Source organism: Rhipicephalus sanguineus, chromosome 3, assembly GCF_013339695.2.
Source record: "Rhipicephalus sanguineus isolate Rsan-2018 chromosome 3, BIME_Rsan_1.4, whole genome shotgun sequence".
NCBI classification, from domain to species: Eukaryota; Metazoa; Arthropoda; class Arachnida; order Ixodida; family Ixodidae; genus Rhipicephalus; species Rhipicephalus sanguineus.
Genome location: NC_051178.1, coordinates 49,998,864 through 50,019,517, shown reverse-complemented (window position 1 = coordinate 50,019,517; position 20,654 = coordinate 49,998,864). Strand labels below are relative to the sequence as shown.

The 20,654-nt window shown below is 45.2% G+C and overlaps 1 protein-coding gene across 1 annotated transcript in view; it reads right to left on the bottom strand.

Annotated features, from left to right (window-relative positions):
* Positions 1-260: 260 nt before the first annotated feature.
* LOC119386632 (cytochrome P450 4V2-like) overlaps positions 261-20,654 on the bottom strand; it is a 66,982-nt gene continuing 46,588 nt past the window's right edge. The window contains exons 10-11 of the mRNA XM_037653918.2: positions 8,122-8,301; positions 261-472 (exon numbers count right to left, since the gene is read on the bottom strand). Coding sequence (XP_037509846.1) covers positions 306-472; positions 8,122-8,301 — 347 coding nt within the window. The 3' untranslated portion in view covers positions 261-305. The remainder of the gene's footprint in view (positions 473-8,121; positions 8,302-20,654) is intronic.

Sequence of the window (20,654 nt, the reverse complement as noted above, 5' to 3'; positions counted from 1 at the left end):
TATGTGCACAATATAAAACTCTGTTCGTTAAAAATATGTTTTCGGGGAGGTAGTTAGGGTTTCCATTGCTACAGTAATGAGCATAAATTATCGTTTTTATTGCAACTAAACTTAAGCTAAGGTGCTTCTTCGTGTCTTTAAAAAATTTTACTTCAGTGCAAATGAATACCAGCCCACACTGCTTACCAATAATGTGAACAGGTGCTGCATTTGGCTATCACTCACACGGCAAGAGCCGTCACAGGCATGGGCGATTTCAATATCGACAAGGCTTTGGTTTATGTACATATACTACAAAAGTGTAGCTAAGACAGCTCTCTTCTGCGAAACCACACAGGAAGTCCTCCTTTGGCCTTGAGGACAATCTCGAAGGTCATCTCAACCTCTTCGAGGGGACGTGTAGACTCGACGGTAAATTTGGTGAGGATCTTGGCCAGTACAACCTTGACCTCCATCATGACAAACTTCTGACCTGCGAGTGGCAAGACAATTAAAATACTATAGATACATATTTTAACTTAAACATACTGAATATAATCGACCAAGTTGCCAATAAAGAACTAAACGTACAAAAGATTTCAGGAGTACGGCATATGCTGTGTTCAAAGATGTAAATCAGTTTTCTGAGTGACCAGATATGCGAAGATGCAGAGAAGTACAATTCTAATGCATGGAGCAACATATCTCCCACGGCGATCAGCGACACTGACAACGTGAGCGCTTTCATTACATTTGCTCTGAAGAAGCGATATCAATATCGCAACGCGAGCCATTCGCATACTGGGCAATGATGACAGCGCAGTACCTCAGAAAAGCTCAGTTGTGCAAAAATACGGCAAGAATGTTACGAAACCAAATGAAGTTTACACCGGATTCAATCATTACTCGTGGCTACCTCCATGCTTCGTATTTTTGCAGCTCGCTAATGCGCTCGCCACAAGCAATTGCCGACTCCGTACTTGCTTTGCCTAAACGCAATGCGGATGAGATATCTTTCATTAAGCTTGTCTACGCACCGTTTCTTGCGCAGACCGTTTAGTCTGAGCGATGCGATCAGTGACATATGCCTGGAAGGATATACGTTCCCGCGTGTAATTGGGTAGAAAATAATAGCCCCTCCGGGCAGCACTTATATTTTTTTCTCTTGCGGTTTACGGCTAGATATACCGTGACTACCGCTACATAATCAGTCGATCGATCGATCGATCGATCGACCGACCGACCGACCGACCGACCAATCAATCAATCAATCAATCAATCAATCAATCAATCAATCAATCAATCAATCAATAAATAAATCAATCAATCAATCAATCAATCAGAATTTCATCATCAGTGGCAGTCGCAGACGCTTGGTGGGTACAGACAAAAAGCCATTTATCAACGGCAGTCACAGACCCCAGACAAGACGTCCAGCTTCAGGCTGTCCAGAGGGCCCGTGAACGAGCGGAGAGGCATGTCCTCTCTGTTCCGACATGGGACTAGCCAACGGCTGGGTGGGGACCTACCTAGTTGGCCCGCTGCCTTGCCTCTCAGGACCACAATAAAGTTGTTTCTCTCTCTCTATCAGGCTTGACAGGGTCTGTACCCCCTAGCTTAGCAAACACGGCAAATGATTGTAGAGGGAAAGAAAAAAGGTACGGAAATGAAAAATATGTGCAGGGAAGTTCTCTTCACTGGAATGTCATAAATAAGCTAATAATGCCAACAATGGTAATAATACGGCTCCGTGAACAGCAATAAATGAAAAAATACGCACAATAAAAAGAAAAGGCACTGATACACACAGTAAAAAAGTGAAATAAAAAAAAATAAAAAACACAGACTTCAATCATGTTACAAATGCGAAAGGAATAAGTGATAATGTTATGTATGTAGCTCCGAATTATTTAGCAGCAGAGGTAATTGGTATTTTGACATTTGAGCTCCGCAATTTTTTCGGGTTCTCGGCCCTCCAGACTTCATGCACCCTCAGAGTGCGCACATGCTCGGCCTTACTTAGTCCAGACAATTTTGTAAATAATACCTAAATGTCACCTAGGTTAGGTAATGACGACTCCAAGCCTACCCGCTCAGGTGAAGGGAAGCACAATCATTGAAATAGATTTGCTGATTTCCTATGCAGAGCTCAAATTGAACCCTGCAGAGGAAGGGTCACTCGATTCGTGTGGACGTACCCTATCGTTCCTTCTACTTCCGCAGCGAAGCCCAGGCATTCCCTCGGCTGTCAACTTCGGATTGGCTCTAAATATCTGGGCAGAACACTCAGCGTAGATAAACACAGCAGACATTTTGGCGTGTAATTGGTTTGGTTTGACGTTGCTTAATGCAGTACACGATCTCCGTTAGCGGTAGCTCGCTTATTGAAGTGACTGAAACACAGAAGTCAACACAAACACGTAAAAGCGCTTAATTTAGTACACGCATAAGCGAAGATTTAACTAGCTCAAACGGTGGTGCTGCTGCTAAACACCTAGAGATGAAGACACCGAGCTTATGGAGAATTACTCAGGAATTATGTGTCCCGTAGGCTCTCGTTAACAGGCAGAATCTCGCGTTAGAAACGATCAAAACGCTCCATCATGTTCGCAAACATGAATGCGACAAAATGTCAATGTTTTTTTAGAGGAATTTATGGGCTCGGATATATCTAATGGCCCCTTACCATCAAATTTCTGTTCGGAGGCCGTAATTCCAATAACGCTCATCCTGAAATCACAAGTGCAGTATGCACCCCAGATAAATAACTGAGAAGTTTGATGTAGTGAATCATTCTCATTAGTTGGTTAGGCTATGGTTCAGGTGAATTCTATAATCCACCTAAATAGTCGAATTGTAAGGCAGATATGTTCCGTGGGTGTGTTCAGATAAGGACAGACCAAGAGGGGTCCCGAGTATTTTTTGTTTTGCACGAAATTTTTATATGAGCTGGGCAAATGTCTCTATAGAAAGGAATGAACCTTCGTTTTGCGGAAATTATCACGGATTTCTAGGAAAAAATTCCCGTTTCACAACAGGTGGAAAAAGGCAATTCTGCAACTTTCATATTTCACAACTTTGGATGCCTATCACTAAAAACTTAACGCATTGTGGATAACAGTGTTAATTTTTCGTAAATTTTCAGCAATAGTACTATCTGCCTACGGAAATTTAAATTTGTGTGACTGACAGTACATTTTTGAAAAATTGCCAAACTTTGATTTTTGAGCAGCTGCCTCTGGCTGACCCCCAATTCAAGGGTCTTTTTTCGCAGTTTTCGCTAAAGCGCTGAAGCTGAAAATATCTCTCGCAAGTCTACGAAAGGTTTTTCGCTAATTAAGCAAAACTTTATGCAACTACACTGCATATTTATTTCGTTATCAAATCCAAAAAATGCCATAATTCCAAAACTAGCGATAATTGCAACATTTTAGGGTCGTTTTAAAAAAATAATCATCACCGATTTTTATGAAAATGATGGACTATACCCGGCCATGATTGCTAAATATTGTGCTGCAAAAATATATTGCATTATTTTGTTTGAAGTGAGAAAATTGAGCTTATTTTAATACCCATGTATAGTCTTAACATCAATGTGCGGCGTTCTAATGATAAAATAAATTTAATAGACATATTTAGTTCGTAGCTCGCTTTTTTGGTTTTAATAATGACGATGGACCCAGCTTGTGTCTTTTTGACTGTTTTGAGACACAGAAAAGCTGAGCTTGAATTTTTCAGAGCTCCTCTGTCTGTATCCATACTACGGCACATTGAGGCAGCAGGCACGCGAGAGCGCGTACAGCAAGACCAGAGCGTAATTGAATGCCACCCGCAAGAGAGGGAAACAAAAGTACGTATAACAGCCAAGCACTCCGAGAACCTGTGACGGAGAACACATGACCGTCGTGAAATGCGAGACGCACCGCTGTGCGCCTGCAACGGTCGGACCCAGACAGGAGAGAGCGTTCCCCTCACCCCTGAAAAGCAGTTTTTTGGGTGTAGACCATATGTCAGTCTGGATAGTGAACTCGAACAAAGAAGTCGTGTTGTTTTCTACGTGTGTCAATGATACAGTTTTTTCATCACATTGTAGTTACTCTCGTGTCGTCCTCTATTATTAATAATAAGTTATTTCGTAAGCAGATAAGATAGAGATTGCGGAGTAAGTAAGAAGCCCACTGCAAGCAGCTCTCTTCACGTAAACCCTGGTGTCAAGACATCAGCTGCGATCCGGCTACTGAACTTTCGTTATTGCACTAAGAACTTCCTTGGACGCTACCTTAACCCAAAGTGATTGTACCTTATACTCACTGTAACCTACTGTGTCACCGAGAGACCTCACTGTGGCACAGTTCTGATGGCGAAGTTTCCTGAACGAAATTGCTGCGCCGACTACTTAAAGAGACACAAGCGGAAGATCAGGTTTCAAAGGAATTTCCGCAGTGTCAAAGACTTGGGAATTGACAATCTAAAGAAAGTGTTGGAAGCTGACACAGCGCTCAGAGTGCATGAATCGCACTTTGTGTGCCAGAATTGCTTTAGGAACTTTAAGGAAGACATTGAGCATATGGAAGAGGAATCCAGTCAGTCCAATGAGGGTTTCCAGACTACAGAGGAAGTTATGGAAAGCATTAAGGCAGTCGTTGGTGCCCCATCAGCAGTGTCGCCACTAAATCCTCCTCGGAGTGTAAAGAAAGGGAAGAGACTCTCGTACGCAAAGCGCAAGGCAAATGAAATTACTAGAGCTGCTGTAAGAAACATTCGATGCGTAATTCGCACAGCACACGGCATTAAAGACATTCCATCACAATTCAGTTGCTGCGCCTGTGCCAGCTGGAAGAAAAACCTTCACACAGCGTACATCAAGTGCACATCTTTTCGAGAGCGCTGCCGTCTGCTATCCTTGATACATCTGAGCCTAACAATAAAAGAGGTGCAACGCTTCATTCCAGAGGCAACGAAGCACGCGATTCTAAAGGCCAGGAAGATAGCTGCAGAACAAGGTGTGTGGAGCCTTTTGGAGCCGTACTGCAAAGAAAAATTGAGTGAAACAGACACCAACAAAATCCTTGAATACTACACAAAAGATGAGCTGGACTGTTCAAGACAGAGTCCAAACAAGAAAGATGTGGTGCGCGTGCGCATCGATGGAAAAGCCGAATTCATTTCGAACCGTTTCATGACGCGGTCGCTACGAGAGACATACTCAGTCTACAAACTTGCTAATCCGCTGTCAGCGGTTGGTCTGACAAAATTCATATCTTTGCGCCCAGAATGGGTCAAATGCTCACCGCATCGGGAGAGGTGTGTATGGGCATATTGTGCAAATTTCGAACTATGCCTTATTGGGATCAAAAATGCGTCGGGGTCTTTGATGTCGACTGATGATGTGCAGGCGCTCTGTGTGTGCACGCAGCCTAGCACCAAATGCTTCTTAGGCGAGTGCGAACAATGTCCTGTGAAGAATGGTCTCAGCCTGGGAACTCTTGGCATAGCACCTGACGAAGAAATTGTATTTGCTACTTAATTGGGAATCAGGTGAACTAATAAAGAAGACCATGATGCCTCCAGCATTCCTAAAGGAATTTCAAAATGTGACCATAAAATGTATCCCTCATAACTACCTCACGCGCACGCAAGCAAATACCATACACGAGGAAAAACAGTGTTGTTAAAAGGGTTCCATTGTTTTCCACTTTGATTTTGCCGAAAATTGGTCCATCGTACTCCCAGATGAAGTACAACCTTACCATTGGCAAAGTACGCAAGTTAGCATCTTTACTTGCGTTGTATCGACAAGAAAGTCGACATGGAACTACGCAATAATTAGCGATGTCGTTTGCCACGACTCTGCATATGCTTGCTAGGCCCTGAGAAAAATCAAGGATCACATTGAAGATTATGCTCCAATTTACACGAAACTAACACTTGTGAGTGATGGAGCAGCTGCCCATTTTAAGAACCGCTTCCAACTGCACGAATTGCAATGCAGTCAGCTTCAGACAACCAAGTGGCTTTTTTCGGCAACGGGGCACGGCAAAAATGCCTGCGACGGCGTCGGTGGCCTTGTGAAACAACAAGCCACACTACATAAGCTGCGTTCACCCGCCACCGAGGTCATTCAGTGCGCAAGTGATTTTGTTACTATTGTAGCCAGTAAACTTAAAAAGGTTTTCTTACTGCATATGGAGAAGAGTGAAGTGGAAGCCTTCAGAGAACTGAAGGAGGAATGGAAACTTGCCAGACGGGTTCAAGGTATTCAGGCAACCCACATGTGCAAACACATGAAATCGGACCAAGGGAATTTCCTGTACGTAGCGCGGTGCGCAGACACAGAGTGGAAGGAGTTGTAAATCTGCAGTGTGCAAAATTTGATTGCCCGAATGGATATTACTCGTTCTAGGTGACGTGAATAAACTATTTAATGCGCAACATGAACGTGCTTCTTGTAGATTCATAACTCCCTCGTTCCCACCATCTCAACCCGTTTCTGCGAATGATAAATTCATCGAAATATTAAGACCGCAACGGTCTTAATATTCCCATACAATGGTAATGCTCGAGCCACCTGTACATTATTGTAACCAACTCTAGTCCATAAATTTCGTTGCTTGATGGAAGAAAATCAGGGTAAGTACGCAGTTGAAGATAGTAACACGAAGGCTTTTATTATTAATAAAGTATTGGAAGATATTTTTGCAGGATTTTCATCGAAATATGGCCCTCAAGTAGTCTTAGGGCAAGTTATAATCATTTTCCTTAAAGAAACAAACGCGAACCTCACATTTCGGGCCACCTTTCTCTACCACCCAGCAGCGAGCAATCGGGTCTAGGCACACTAACGCAACAATAACATTTTCCCGTACTGTTAGGGAAATACTAGTTAAATCTCTTTTGCGTTAGACAGGTGGTATGATGTGAACTAAAATGGTTGACGTGCAGAAAAATTTGCACTCTACACCACGAGCTCTCATTTGTACGCGCTCTCGGGCGCCGGCTGCCTCAATGTACTGGTAGGGACAGAGACAGAGGAGCTCTGAAAATTCAAACTCAGCTTTTCTGTGACTCAAAGCGGTCAAAAAGACACAAGCTGGGTCAATCGTCATTATTAAAACCAGAAAAGTGAGCTACGAACTAAATATGTCTATTAAATTTATTTTATTATAAGAACGCCACACATTGATGTTAAGACCATACATGGGTATTAAAATAAGCTCAATTTTCTCACTTCAAACAAAATTATGCAACATATTTTTGCAGCACAATATTTAGCAGCCATGGCCGGGTATAGTCCATCATTTTCATAAAAATCGGTGATGATTATTTTTTTTAAAACGACCCTAAAATGTTGCAATTTTCGCTAGTTTTGGGATTATGGCATTTTTTGGATTTTATAACGAAATAAATATGCAGTGTAGTCGCATAACGTTTTGCTTAATTAGCGAAAAACCTTTCGTAGACTTGCGAGAAATATTTTCAGCTTCAGCGCTTTAGCGAAAACTGCGAAAAAAAGACCCTTGAATTTGAGGTCAGCCAGAGGCAGCCGCTCAAAAATCAAAGTTTGGCAATTTTTCAAAAAATGTACTGTCAGTCACACAAATTTAAATTTCCGTAGGCCGATCGTACTATTGCTGAAGATTTACGAAAAATTAACACTGATGTCCACAATGCGTTAAGCTTTTAGTGATAGGCCTCCAAAGTTGTGAAATCTGAAAGTTGCAGAATTGCCTTTTTCCACCTGTTGTGAAACGCGAATTTTTTCCTAGAAATCCGTGACAATTTCCGCAAAACGAAGGTTCATTCCTTTCTATAGAGACATTTGCCCAGCTCATATAAAAATTTCGTGCAAAACAAAAAATAGTCGGGACCCCCCTAGGTCTGTCCTTATCTGAACACACCCCCGTGCGTACAATTTTCTAGCGCTTCTCTGAATTAAGAAATGTAGCCTAACTTCACAGTATATCGAGGAGACTGCAAACAGGATTTGGGGAAATGTAGCTATTTTATTGCATTCTCTATCTATGTGCTTCGTGGCGAGCGCTTTAGTAGCTTGGCGCTCTCATTCGTTCTAACCAGTAGATAACTTGCTTCGACAGATAGAGCGTAGTAATGGATAACGCGAATGCTGGCTTCTTTACTTACCTATGCAGTTCTTGGGACCAGCAGAGAAGGGAAGGTAGCTGTACGGATGCCGCCGACTGTTCTCTTCCGACATGAACCTTTCTGGTATGTACTCCTCTGGTTTGTCAAACTGGTTGGGGTTTCTGTGTAGGCTGAAGATGTTGAGGAAACACGATAGACCCTTCGGCAAAGTGTGTCCATCTGCGAAAAGGAGAATAGAACACAGGGATGTGTTGGAGCGTTGCATGAATGGCATGTCGACCGACACTGACACAGCGTCTACCCGTATAGGGATCACAAAGAGATATATATATATATATATATATATATATATATATATATATATATATATATATATATATATATATATATATATATATATATATATATAGAACGTTCTGAATGTCTTTTGTTAGGATTATTCCTCTGCAGACGAAGCGTATTACTGTGGCAGCAAGCGCTACAGAGTGGATGAAAACTTCTGGCTAAAATTTTAGAAAGTGCTGCAATTAAATCATTCTTGTTCGAGGGACAGTGTGCAAATATTTCATATCAGGAGCAAGGGCCGATTGTATAGTGTGTTTATTAATACTTCACGGTACTTAAGTTTATTGCGACAAGCTTAGAACCTCTTTATGCTCCAATTCATGGGCTTTGGAAGTGTTCATCAAGTGGGGGGCTCAAAGTGTTTGCGATGGCGTGAGTTCTGGCTGGCTTTTCTCTAGCCAAAACGCTCACATTCTCATCGAACGCTTCTTAATAGTGCCCGAAATAACGGAAAATAAAACATTACAAAATAAAAAAACGGCCTTCCGGCTACGTGATTTTTGGAATTATACATATTCAATGAACATTATGAACACATGCATTTTCACAATACAATAGAACAGGTGTTGAACGAAATACTTTTGGCGCAGAAAAAGAAAAAAAAAACAAGGCAGAAAACCGAGGGAAGACAGGATAGGACGTGGCATGCTTTCACGGAATGAAGAGAACATGCATGGGATTACTTCGCCGATTCTTGCCCTCTTTAACGCCCTGCTTCATCCCTTGCCAACCGGGCCCTTCGCGACCGGTACGAAACAAAATGCATTAAAAAGCACGGCTGCCGTGGATGCCACTTGGCCTACATTGCTAAAGCCACAGCTACACGGATCGGTGACGGCCGGTACAAACCAGAACACAAAAGAAGGCATAGACACAACTGACGCAGCTTGACCTACGTTGCCGAAGTCGCAGCGACATGCAGATTCACAGTGTACATCGGCAACAGTGAACCCTGAATCGCCGACTGACAAGTTGTCAAAAGAAAACAAACCAATCATCATAGTGCTTCAGTCACTGTCAGACAGACTTCGCGTGTTCGACGGCGAGCTGAAATCACCATACGCCCAGTCCGTAAAACAGGTACTGGATGTTCTATGTCCAGTACTTGCAAGCCTTCAGTAGGCAGCATTGCTCGACTATCTACACTGGAACGTGATACGCCTGGGATTGGAAACAAAGTGGTTGTGGTGCCACGTCTGCATAGCGTGAGCCATAATCTAAAGAAGATTGGTAAAGAAGTTAGGGTGGACTTCGTTTTTTCCACCCCATTGAAGCTTTCTGGGTTGTGCGGACGTGTAAACAATCCCACGCAGAAGCGTAATAACTGCAGTAAAAGCATCGCGAACAGTATGTACACGCGCGGAAGGCGTTGTCTATACTACATCACCTCGTCATGTGGAAAAGAGTAGATTGGACAAACAGGCCGATGCCTGAATGACCGCATACGAGAACACTCTAACAATGTAAGCATACTTGCAACGAATGGTCATTTTGCCGCACGCTGCAGGCGCTGTGGTTGTAAGCCCATTTTTAACAGAACTAAAGCGACTGCAAGAAACTTAGGTCAGATGAGCAGAGAAATTGTTGAGGCGTCTGAAATTAACAAAAGCAAAGGGTGTGTGAGCTGCCCATCTGTTTTATTGCGATAGCAATTATATGGACAGTCTCGGCTGGATTTTGCCGTCGCCGTCGCCGCCTTCATGCACCGTATATGTATATATATATATATATATATATATATATATATAAGCCCCAAAGAAAAATAATTCAGAAATATGCTTCTGAAGCGCGGAATCGAACCAGGGACCTCTTCCTCCGCAGCGAGTGGCGCTAGCCACTACGCCACGAAACGCAGATCCTCCACGTAGGTAACGGCGAGCGTTATATACACACCATTTACCACTGGACGGACTCGCAGACGGCTGCGCTTATAAGCGTTTCTTCATTACCAGCGAGATGGCGTTAGGAGCGCGACAGGCGCATTTAAAAGTCGTCGGCGAGCTCGCTCGCTTCCTCTTATACTTGCGCAGGGAGAACCTTGCCCTTCCACTGTCTGCTCGCGCGGTTTTCTCGTGCTGAGGGGAAGAGGGATGTTTGACGCTTTCACCGTGATGTCCGCGCTCATGTTACGGAGCGTACGAAAGCCACTCGAGCTCAAGGGACGCCGCTAAACGAACAAACAGAAGATGAGCGCGAACTATCAAGTGTCACAGCTCGACACTTGAAGCACGCTAGTTTCCTTCGCTGCTTCGGCCGCCTTTGCAACAGGAGCGCTGTTCAAACTGAGAGTATCCATTGGCGAGCCTCACTTCATATAGCATTAGTTTCTTGCTATCGCCTTCATTGCTTCGGCCTTGCGGCGAGACGGTGACTCTTTTGTTGTCTAAAAAATGGATAGTGTTCTTGTGGCGGTAGTGGTGGCTCTGCTGCCGTAAAGCGATATGCGGTGCGAAGGTGATTTTGACCCCCTTTCCCTCTTTCTTGTACATTGGTATTTATGCTGTTACCGCGTGCAATAAAGCTCATTTGTTAGTAGCGCTGTGTCCTCGTGTCTTTCTTTACGACCTCGTGTTTCCTTGTGCTGAAACATAAGATATGCAGTACCAACTAGCCCACCAGTCGGTTTCATTGAACATTGTGATGGGCGAACAAGAGAAGATCAAGCACATATTGGAAGTCATAGACAACGATGCCTTTCAAATGTTGCTGGCGAGGGACCCATGTACAAAGTCTGAGCTTGTGAGCTTTTGCCAGAGCTTCGACGAGCTTCGTAAGCAAGGCCTCTTAGCTCGGAGGTCGACGACAGCGTAGGTCGATGTAGGTCGACAGCAGGTCGACGACAGCGTGCTGCTGACAACCGACCGATTTGCTATGCTTGCGGAATTCCAGATCACGTGGCACGCCTATGTCATCGGGGCTTCGCGGTGAACCCGGGGACACCCAGTTACCTTGATTACTCATTTCCAGCCCCCATACCGCGCACCTCACAAGCCACCTGAAGTTTACGAACGCGGCTGTGAACCTTCTCCCGATTCCCGAACCTTCGCGTCTCGTCGCTCCCCTTCGCCATGCCGTCGTTCTGTGTCCCCTATGCGCCGCCGACCCACCTCAATCGAGACCGAAAACTGACTACCGCAGCTGCTGAGGCACGAGCTGCGTCGTCGTCTAGCTGTGTATGTCCTCGCCTATCCCCCGCTAATCTTATTGACGTATTCGTTGAAGGTTTACGAACACTTGCGGTCATAGATACTGGTGCTGCGATATCCGTGTTTAGTCAAAGACTCTGCCCCACTATTTCTAAAGTAACGACGCTGTCTCCCGTGATTTCCCTCAATACTGCAAACACATAGCAGATTGAGCCCGTTTCGGCATATACGGCCAAAGTGGTCATTCGGGACGTGTTGTACACCACTGAATTCCTCGTATTGGCTTCATGTTCCCGCAATGTCATTCTGGGATGGGATTTCTTATCGCCATCACACCGTTGTCGACTGCACTCGTGCCGAGGTGGAACTATCTGTGTTTTGTGATGCGCCTTCTGTCGATGTGCCGGTATCTAATGTAGGCAAGCATGCCATTGCGACAGGCATTCACCTTCCTGCTTTCACCGCCGTAATTGTTCCTGCTTTCTGCGCCTTACTTTCTGACGCTACGTTTCAAAAGACGGCAACCTCCCTGACCCTGACAAACTTCGCGCTGTTGCCGAATTTCCAAAGCTGACTACACTTAAAGCACTACGGAGCTTTGTGGGCCTGTGCTCGAATTTTCGCCGATTTGTACGGAAGCTTCCTTCAGTCATCACTTCTCTCACCAAGCTACTTGCTGGCCCTGCGGATCTTTCGAATTGGACACAAGCCTGCGACGAAGCCTTCACTACATCGCGCCAACTACTTACACCGCCGCCCGTTCTGTGCCATTACGACCCGACTGCACCAAACGAGGTACACACCCATGCCACTTGCGTCGGCGTTGTTGCAGTACTCGTGCAACGCGAACCCGGTTTTCGGAGCATGTTGTCCCCTATGCCAGCCGCGGCCTCACGAAGGCGGAAGCAAACACATTTACTCTGTTACCGAAAAGGAGTGCTTCGCGATTGTATGGGCGTTAAGCAAGTTTCGCCCCTATTTGTACGGCCAGACTTTCGGCGTGGTAACTGACCATCACGCGATCTGTTGATTGGCTTCACTGAAAGATCCTTCTGGTCGTCTCTGACGGTGGGCTCTTCGCCATTTGCGTCGTCTACCGATCCGGGCGAAAGCATTGTGACGCAGACGCGCTCTCACGACCACCCTTGAAATAAGAAAAAAAAAAACCGAAATAAGATACATCCAGGATGGAACGGAGTTAGAACCTGGGCCCTCTGCGTGGGAGCCCAGTATTCTAACTGAGCCATGCCGGTGCGCGAAACTGCTTTGCGAAAAGACCGCATACAGTCGTGTCGGGAACGAACCACATTCAAATATGTAACGTAGTGTGGTAGAAGATTAAAATAACAACCAGGCGTCACACAACTCGAATTCTGTAACCAGGCGTCACAGCGTGCGAATTGCGCAGCGAGTGTGTTGTTGAATGCTTCCAACGCATTACAAAGGGATCTAGCATAATTCTTCATCGTCATCAGGCATAGCATCAACAAAGTGCACATAATGCCATAAGCCTGTTTCACATGCAGCGATTTTGCTCCAAGAGCGGAGCGGCTGCCGTCGCGGAAGCCCAAAAACAGGTTTTTTAGAGCGACCAGTGGACGCGCGATCAAGATCGCCGGAGTTGGAAAAATTCGCTAGCGGTAGAGCGGCTGCCCAAGGTCACCCAATGGGAGAGCAGTGACGTGGGGAGCACGTGATTGCAGGGGCGGAGTCGAGGAGCGGGCGCGTGCGCCAGGAGGAACTCGGTTTCCTAGCAGACGACATTCGCTGTAACGAGCTGGCAGTGTAGAAACGCCTTTCTTTTCGTTTTGTTGTTCTCTACTGCGCTTCCATCAAAGCAGACAAATCGTTTGCACGTGTCATTTTCTTCTTTTGTATCTTTATAGAATCGTGGCACCAACACAGGTCCGTACAGGGGGACCCTACGGCACTGCGCACTTGTTGGTCGCATGTTTCAGTTTTTTTTTTTTTTTTTGCTACTCTGACCCAGCACGTTCGAATAGTTTACTGTTTTCTTTTTCTTTTTTTCAATGGTCACGTACCCCGAAGACGACAAATGCGAGCCCCCCAGACGACGACATTGTGGGTTTGCAATGGTTGCCGGCCCAGACGGCGCACCAACGCCTTGCGGCATTCGAGAGCAAAAGCCACCGAAAGCACTCTGAAAGCTTAAAACCACAAAAACCAATTCTTTTTTTCGCTTTTCCATGGCCAAGTGTATGAGCGTGAGAGAAGACTTGCGTGGTAAAAAAAGAAAGCTGTAACAGAAATAAACGTGACTACTGAAGTTGTTTAATTGCACTCTGATACACTGCACATTTTCGTCATTCAAGGTTTAGGCGCGTGAAAATCGAGCACCGAAGTAGAAGGCTGGTGAAACTCGCAACCCAAGTGCACCAAAAGAAGCGAACTCGGAGAAAGGAAACCCGCGGGTAACGGGCGCTTTCCACAACCATCACTGCGCATCGCAGAGGCGCGCGCCGCGCAAAAGCGGTGCATGTGAAACGAAGCCGCGTGCGAGCGTCCTGTCGCCTCTCAATCGCCGCGGGCCCCGCCGCTCGGTCGCTCGCATGTGAAACAGGCTTTACAAGTGTTTAGCGGGTACCGCGGTTCTCCGCAGAATGACGAAAAATTTCATAGTGGCTGCTCCCAGCTTCACAAGAATTATGATGATTTATGCGTAGTGGGTTCCTCGGCAGTGCACTTCTATTGGTTGCCAAGAAACCCCATAAGGCCCCATGATCCATTTCCTCAGGGTCTCAATAATGTTATTTCCCTCCCTCTCTCTTTCCCACGTTAACGTATGTTTGTAGCGGGGTGGGAGAGTGAAATAACGACCGGGCGTCACACAACGCGAATTACGTAAATAGTGGTTCGTTTAAGGCTTCCCACCCATTACAAAGGACTGAACCATAATTCTTCACCGTCCTCAGCGGTCGCATCAATAAAGTGCCCATAATGTCTTAGAGATGTGCAGCTGCTGTCTCGATTCTCCACAGAATGACGAGTAATGGTGTAGTGGGTGCTTCCCAACTTCAAAAAATTGGGAAGCACCCACTACACCATTATTCGTCATTCATTATTCGCCATATTCGTCATTCGTTTTAAGAATTTTAAAAGCTCTGCTATTAAAATTCTTAAATTGCTTTTTATGTTTGTTCAAAAAGTAAATAGCTGAAGTGAAATTTGTATGTGTGCATCCCTCCAGGTTTCTTCACATTACGGACAGTGACACATATATAGCGTAAAATATTGTATACAGCTGGCGACAAGGTTGCAAAAAGGTTACTTTCTGAACATGTTTAGTCGTAAATTTAACATTGAGGTGATCCCGGTAAAAATATATTAAATGGCGAATTTACTAGCAACATTGATTGTCTACTGAGAGAGAAAGCTTTGTGAAATTACTTTTGTTTTAAACGACAAAAATATTTTTGAAGTTGTGTTCTGCCGGTCTCTGTGCCTGCATGTGTTTGGTCTTCGCAGGAGCGTGTCCTAGCGGTCAGTACAACTTACGTGGGCGCGCGGTTTGCCACGGCACATCTAGACAACATAATCATCTGTTTTCGTGCTTATTTGAATGCTTTACTAACGAGCCTTAGTACACGAGCAATGCGAACCCTACTAGAATGCATTTAGTCACATGCAGTTGTCCATTGATGGCCGGCACATTGTGCTTCCGCAACAGCGGGAAGGGACACCAATGTGTGCAACACACCCGCTAATATTTAGAAGTGCGAAGAACGTTACGGTTGAGAAAAAGACCTGTCCCTTTAACATAGAGGATACGTGGCACTTACGAACCAACACGATTGTATATAAGTGATGAGTATACAAGTGAATCGAATGTAAGTGATGTTTGACCAGTGACCATGCGTTGGTGGAAAAGTACAACATGTCCTTCAAATTATAGCAGCAGATCTTTTTCTTCATCGTAGTGTAACCCCTTTACTGCCGCTTTCGGTAATCTTGAATGACCATTAAATACTGACAACAGTTATGAGCAGCCTGTTTCCTGCCAGCCTCGATTGAAGGCCCTTTCAGAAAAACCAGCTCAGGCGTTGCATACTGGGTCAAGTCTATTCTCCGGTACAATGTCCAACGGATCGCAAGAAGCCTCCTCGCATCCATACAGCGCAATTGTTTGTCACTCACGCGGCGCGTATGGCAGGCGCCGCCGCCGCGAGTGAGCAAATCGCGTTAAACGAGTCGGCGGTCCTTGAGCTTATTGCCCACTTGGAGAAGGTGAGCCGCACTAGCGAACTCGGTTGCTTCCTCGTCACGTCAAAGCGCCGCAATGAGAGGTGTGCGCATCGGACCCGGCGGCCACTAATCTACAATGCGAGTATAAAAGTACCGTGGATAAGAACGAACACAAGGCCCTAGTCACCATTCCTGGGGCCGAATTCACAAAACTCACTTACGAGCAAATTGTCGCGTAAGAGAAATTTTTTCGCGTAAGTCGATTCACGAAGCGAAAAAAACGTCGTAAGAGGCCATCGTTATCACATCGGCCGCTGCGGTAAAGCGCGCTGTGACTGTCCAGGAACATGTCAGCGATGGTGATGCAGTTGCTATATTTGGTGACGTCACTGAAAAAGGCTCGCAAGTGGATTCACGAAGCAAAAAAATTGCGCGGAAACAGCGTGGCTACGAGAAAATCCCAAGAGTGGTCTGGACCACTCTTACGAACAATATGGCTGTTTAGAACATGCAACTGCGGCGGGTATCTGGGTGCCGTGGCTAATGTTGAGCTAATTCATGGCCATTTAAGGCTTCTTGATGATTGCTGGTGCGTTTTAATTTATTTGGGCGCTTTGAGTTTCGTGTGTTGTTTCGCTTGTACGCTATGGACTGTACTGGCGCTCGTAGTCGTCCAATAAACTGGGAGTCGCAGTAATTAAAGAAGCCTATTGGGTGTCAATGGCGAAACATTACGCATGCAAAGACTTGTGGTTGGATTAAAACCAAAGGTCTACATGAATGGTGGATGAAGTCGAAAGCGGCGCGGTATTTGGTCAACATTTTTTTGTTATGTTGTTGTGTTGCGTCCGACTTCCTCCAATGAGACGTCCAACTTATCATGATGTACGCAGCATTGGTCGAAACCACCACCAAAGAGGTTCAGAGGAGCACATCAGCTGCACGCTATTGGAAATAAAATTGAGCGGAGCATTTCAATTAGCCGTTATTAAAGCCTTTTATGCGATTCCGCAACTTGTCTAGTTGGATAGGCTTTAACTGCCCAATAGGCACGATCGCTGAAACGCAGCTGTCGCTACGCGCTTTCGGTCGATCCAGAGCGGGCTCGTACATTGCAAATCGCAGCATATTGTTACGATTATAGCATATTATAGATGTGCGAGATTATGCATGAAATCTCAAATAAATCAAGCTTTTCGATCTTCACTGTTCGGAAACCGAAACGGAACGCGTTTATACGGCGAGCAGTCAGAAGTAAATGGATCCAGTAATTTGAAATGACATCAAAAATATGTGCTAATGCTCACGATTCTCGAGTATAAACAAGCCTTTGCCGGGTTCACGTCTCTTTGATTACTAACTGCCATTTAACATGGCGTGAGAATATCAACTGAAGGTGGCTTCACCCACTCATAAATGTATTTTGTGCTCAGAAGCGTCAGCTTGACCTAGAAATCATCGCGTAGATAAGGTGAAATACCCGCAGGAGGCTACTATCGTAGCAGACGACAAACGATAGCAGACGACGGCTTGGGCGAGAGGTGCAACTCGTGATTGGTTGGGAAGCAGTACTCTCTACAACAGCCCATCTTATGACGTTGACAAAACACTTCTTTCATCGCGCGCTCCTGCCGTGTTCGTCATATCTTCCCCCTCGCACATAAGAGAACTTTTTATCTTCTCGCGATCAACGCGAAAGAGCTTTTTCTAAGTTGTCTTAGCGCCTACCCCCTGCTGCGCAGTTTGTAAGAACAACATGGCGCCGTAAACTGTAGGTGTCGGCGCCGATTTTCGCAAACGCATGAGTTCCTTCAGCGTTCGACTGGATGTGCTGTGAATACCGCTGCTTTACCGGTGCGCGCAAGCAGTGTGAAGACCGACGGCAGTGTCTCTTGGTGTGCCGTGAAGCGTAGCGAAGCCTGTGCCACGGAGTGTTTATGAAGCGGGGATCGGCGCCTGTGTACCGACGGTAACTGGCACTGGAGGAGCCTGCAATGTGTGTTTGAGTGTCGGTAACAGTTCGTTTGCTTCGCTTTCCTGTGTCTCATTAAGGTGCAGTGCGGCATTTCGAACTGACAGCATTTTGACCCGTTACTTGAGTGATTCCGTGCTTCCGTGATTCCGTACGGTAACGCATGAACTACGCTCTGTATTTGATTCTCGCGTCGCCAGTGGTTAGCCCGTGCGCTTCTATCTTCTTGCGAGCAGTCCAGGCAAATGCAGTGTTCGGGAGTGAAACGATGTGCGTTGTGAACAGTGGTGCTGTGTTGACATTTCCAAGACTTGTGAAGAGGCTGTGCCCGTGTGACAGAAGATTAAAAGCGTTGATAACCGTGTTTCGTCCTACGAAGTTGTGATGGTGCTTTATGAGGGCTTTAAGGATTTGGCGCTGGGCTTGGCGCTTTCTTTTTTAACTCGTTGCTTCTCCTTTTTGTGATAACCGTAATTCGAACGTCATAACGTGTCGAACCGAAGTCGCTCGCCGAGACATTGTGCTGTAAATGTGGCTGCTTTGGCAGTATGCCTTGAGTGTTCTCCGGTGAAAACTTGGACTTGTACCTGGCAGCGAAAGCACGTGGGCGTCACGCTTCGCTCCGGACAGAACACAATTCTCACTGGTGCTTTGCCTTGGATGAACTCGTAGACCAGCACCTGCTAACTACAGGTTTTCGAGCCCATCTGTCGTGTCGTTTTGCACGGCACTGGAGCCTTGACTACAGCGGCCCACGGCGATTTCTCACGCTTCACCAGTGGACGTACACGTCTTGCTAGCGTTACATTTCTACGTCAACGGCAGCTTCCAGCACACGGACGTCTTTTGCCTGTGGCTGCAGAGCACATTCCATTCCCGATGACGCTGACGGCTGCTAATATCGTTGTGCCATCGGTGAGTTGAACTTGCGCAACTAATTTCGTTGCTATTCGCGTAGTGCTATAACGTACGTTTGTAAGTTTTTCATCCCAGCATATGTACTGTCACCCCATGTTATGTTCCAGTACGAAAAGTACTACTACCGCTTTGTATATACGTATATATGGCCAATATACATATATTGCAATATGAGCAAGTACACCAGCAGTTTTTATGATTTTGCTTAAGCAGGCTTTTATCTGATTATTAGGAGGAGCCTGTCTGTTTACCACGCTTGACAGTTGAGAGAAAAATATTTGATGCAAATTTATCTTCCAGGAGCCATTTAGCACTTTTTCAGGAATTCCCTTTATATTGCAAAATTACTTGTATAGAAGATTACCGCTGTGGCAGCACTATACTTGAGCAGAACATATACATTACAGTATATAAAGCTTACATGGGGCTTCAGTTTGTTTCAAATTGAATAAAGCATATTTGATAGCTATGACTAAGTGGTATTTTTTGTGTTTCTGCCAAATATGTATTAAGAGCGCTTTCAATGATGGTTTTTTATTATATCCTTTTTGGCCTCTTCACAGACTGCAGATTTTCGTAAGGTCGTGGGATACATCGATTGCAAGCACTGGCAAATCAAGCCACCTTATGACTTTGAGGACCTGTACAGAAATAGGAAGGACTTGTGCTCCCTAAGTCTACAAGTCTTTTGCAACGGTGGGGGTGTCATCATCCAGCCGACCTCAAAGGGGCCTGGAAGCACGCATGGCAGCCTCATCTGGATGGACTGTGCTCTGCCTGGGAGCTTCAAGGGTAGAAAATTGCATATTGGCTGGTTGCTAGGTTAGTTTTTTTTAGGTGTTTTAGGTGTTTAACCACAGTAAACACCGGTTAATGTACACACCTTCACAACCAAAACATTGTTACTAACAGTGGATGCTTGTATTATTTTCACACAGCGATGCTAATTGGACGCGTAAAGAGAAGCAAATTATAATAGAATTGACAGATGTCGAAAGTGTAAAGTCTACAGCTTATCAATTTTACTCCATACATGTGAGACTGGAAAGTTGTGCTTTTGAAATAGCACAAGTACTTTTATTGCTTATTGAGCTCTTGTGCTTGTCACTCACACGGTGTATCAAGTGCTCTGCATGGAAATAGCAAGCGGGAGAAAATCGCCTGGCTGTTCGCAACATGCAGGGAGAAAGAACTCTAGTTCAAACCTCAGGCCACACAGGAGCAGTAAATGCGCATTTTACCTGCCGTAGCTTATCTTTTTTCAATGTTGTGGCACGTTGTATTTCCGCCGTACATGTTCTCAGCACAATTGCATAGTGGCACGGTTATTTCTACAAATCGTATGTGACCTGAGTGCACGCTTGTTGATCTCTGAAGGTGACTCTCGCTGTGCCTGAGAGCCATGGGTGCTCACCCTTCTGTCCGTGGCTGGCCCAGCTGAGCAGCAGTGCAGTGCAGCCCCCACCCATGCAAGACAAGTCATACAGTGCACCTTTGGTGTTCTGAGCAGGACACAGCATATCCGTCCGGCATGGCAGTGACATCAATAATAATGATGGTGAGTGTTTGTGGAAGCCATAAGAGCCCATTAACATGCATTTATGGATTATGAGTGTGTTTGTTGCTCGCAATCATTTCTCCTAATCAAGTGCATTTTTTTGCAAAGTGTAATTTTGTTAGGAAAAACCGTGTCGAGCAACAAAAACACACATAATCCAATAATGCTTTGTGTTTTCAAGTCTTCAAAATTGCTCCTTCGCACTGTATGATGAGGTAGCTATGTTAGATAACTTTAAAGTGATGAACAATAGCTGTTGTCTTGTAACATAGAAATACATGAGTACACTCTAAGAACAAATCGTGTATTTGGGAGTATTTCTGCTACACAGCAATAATCAAAATGTTGCTTGCTCGCATTTCCTTTTTTCAAAACCCCGCTCTTGGCACTTTTCTATCAAGAATGCTATGATAACACGCGCGTCATTCGT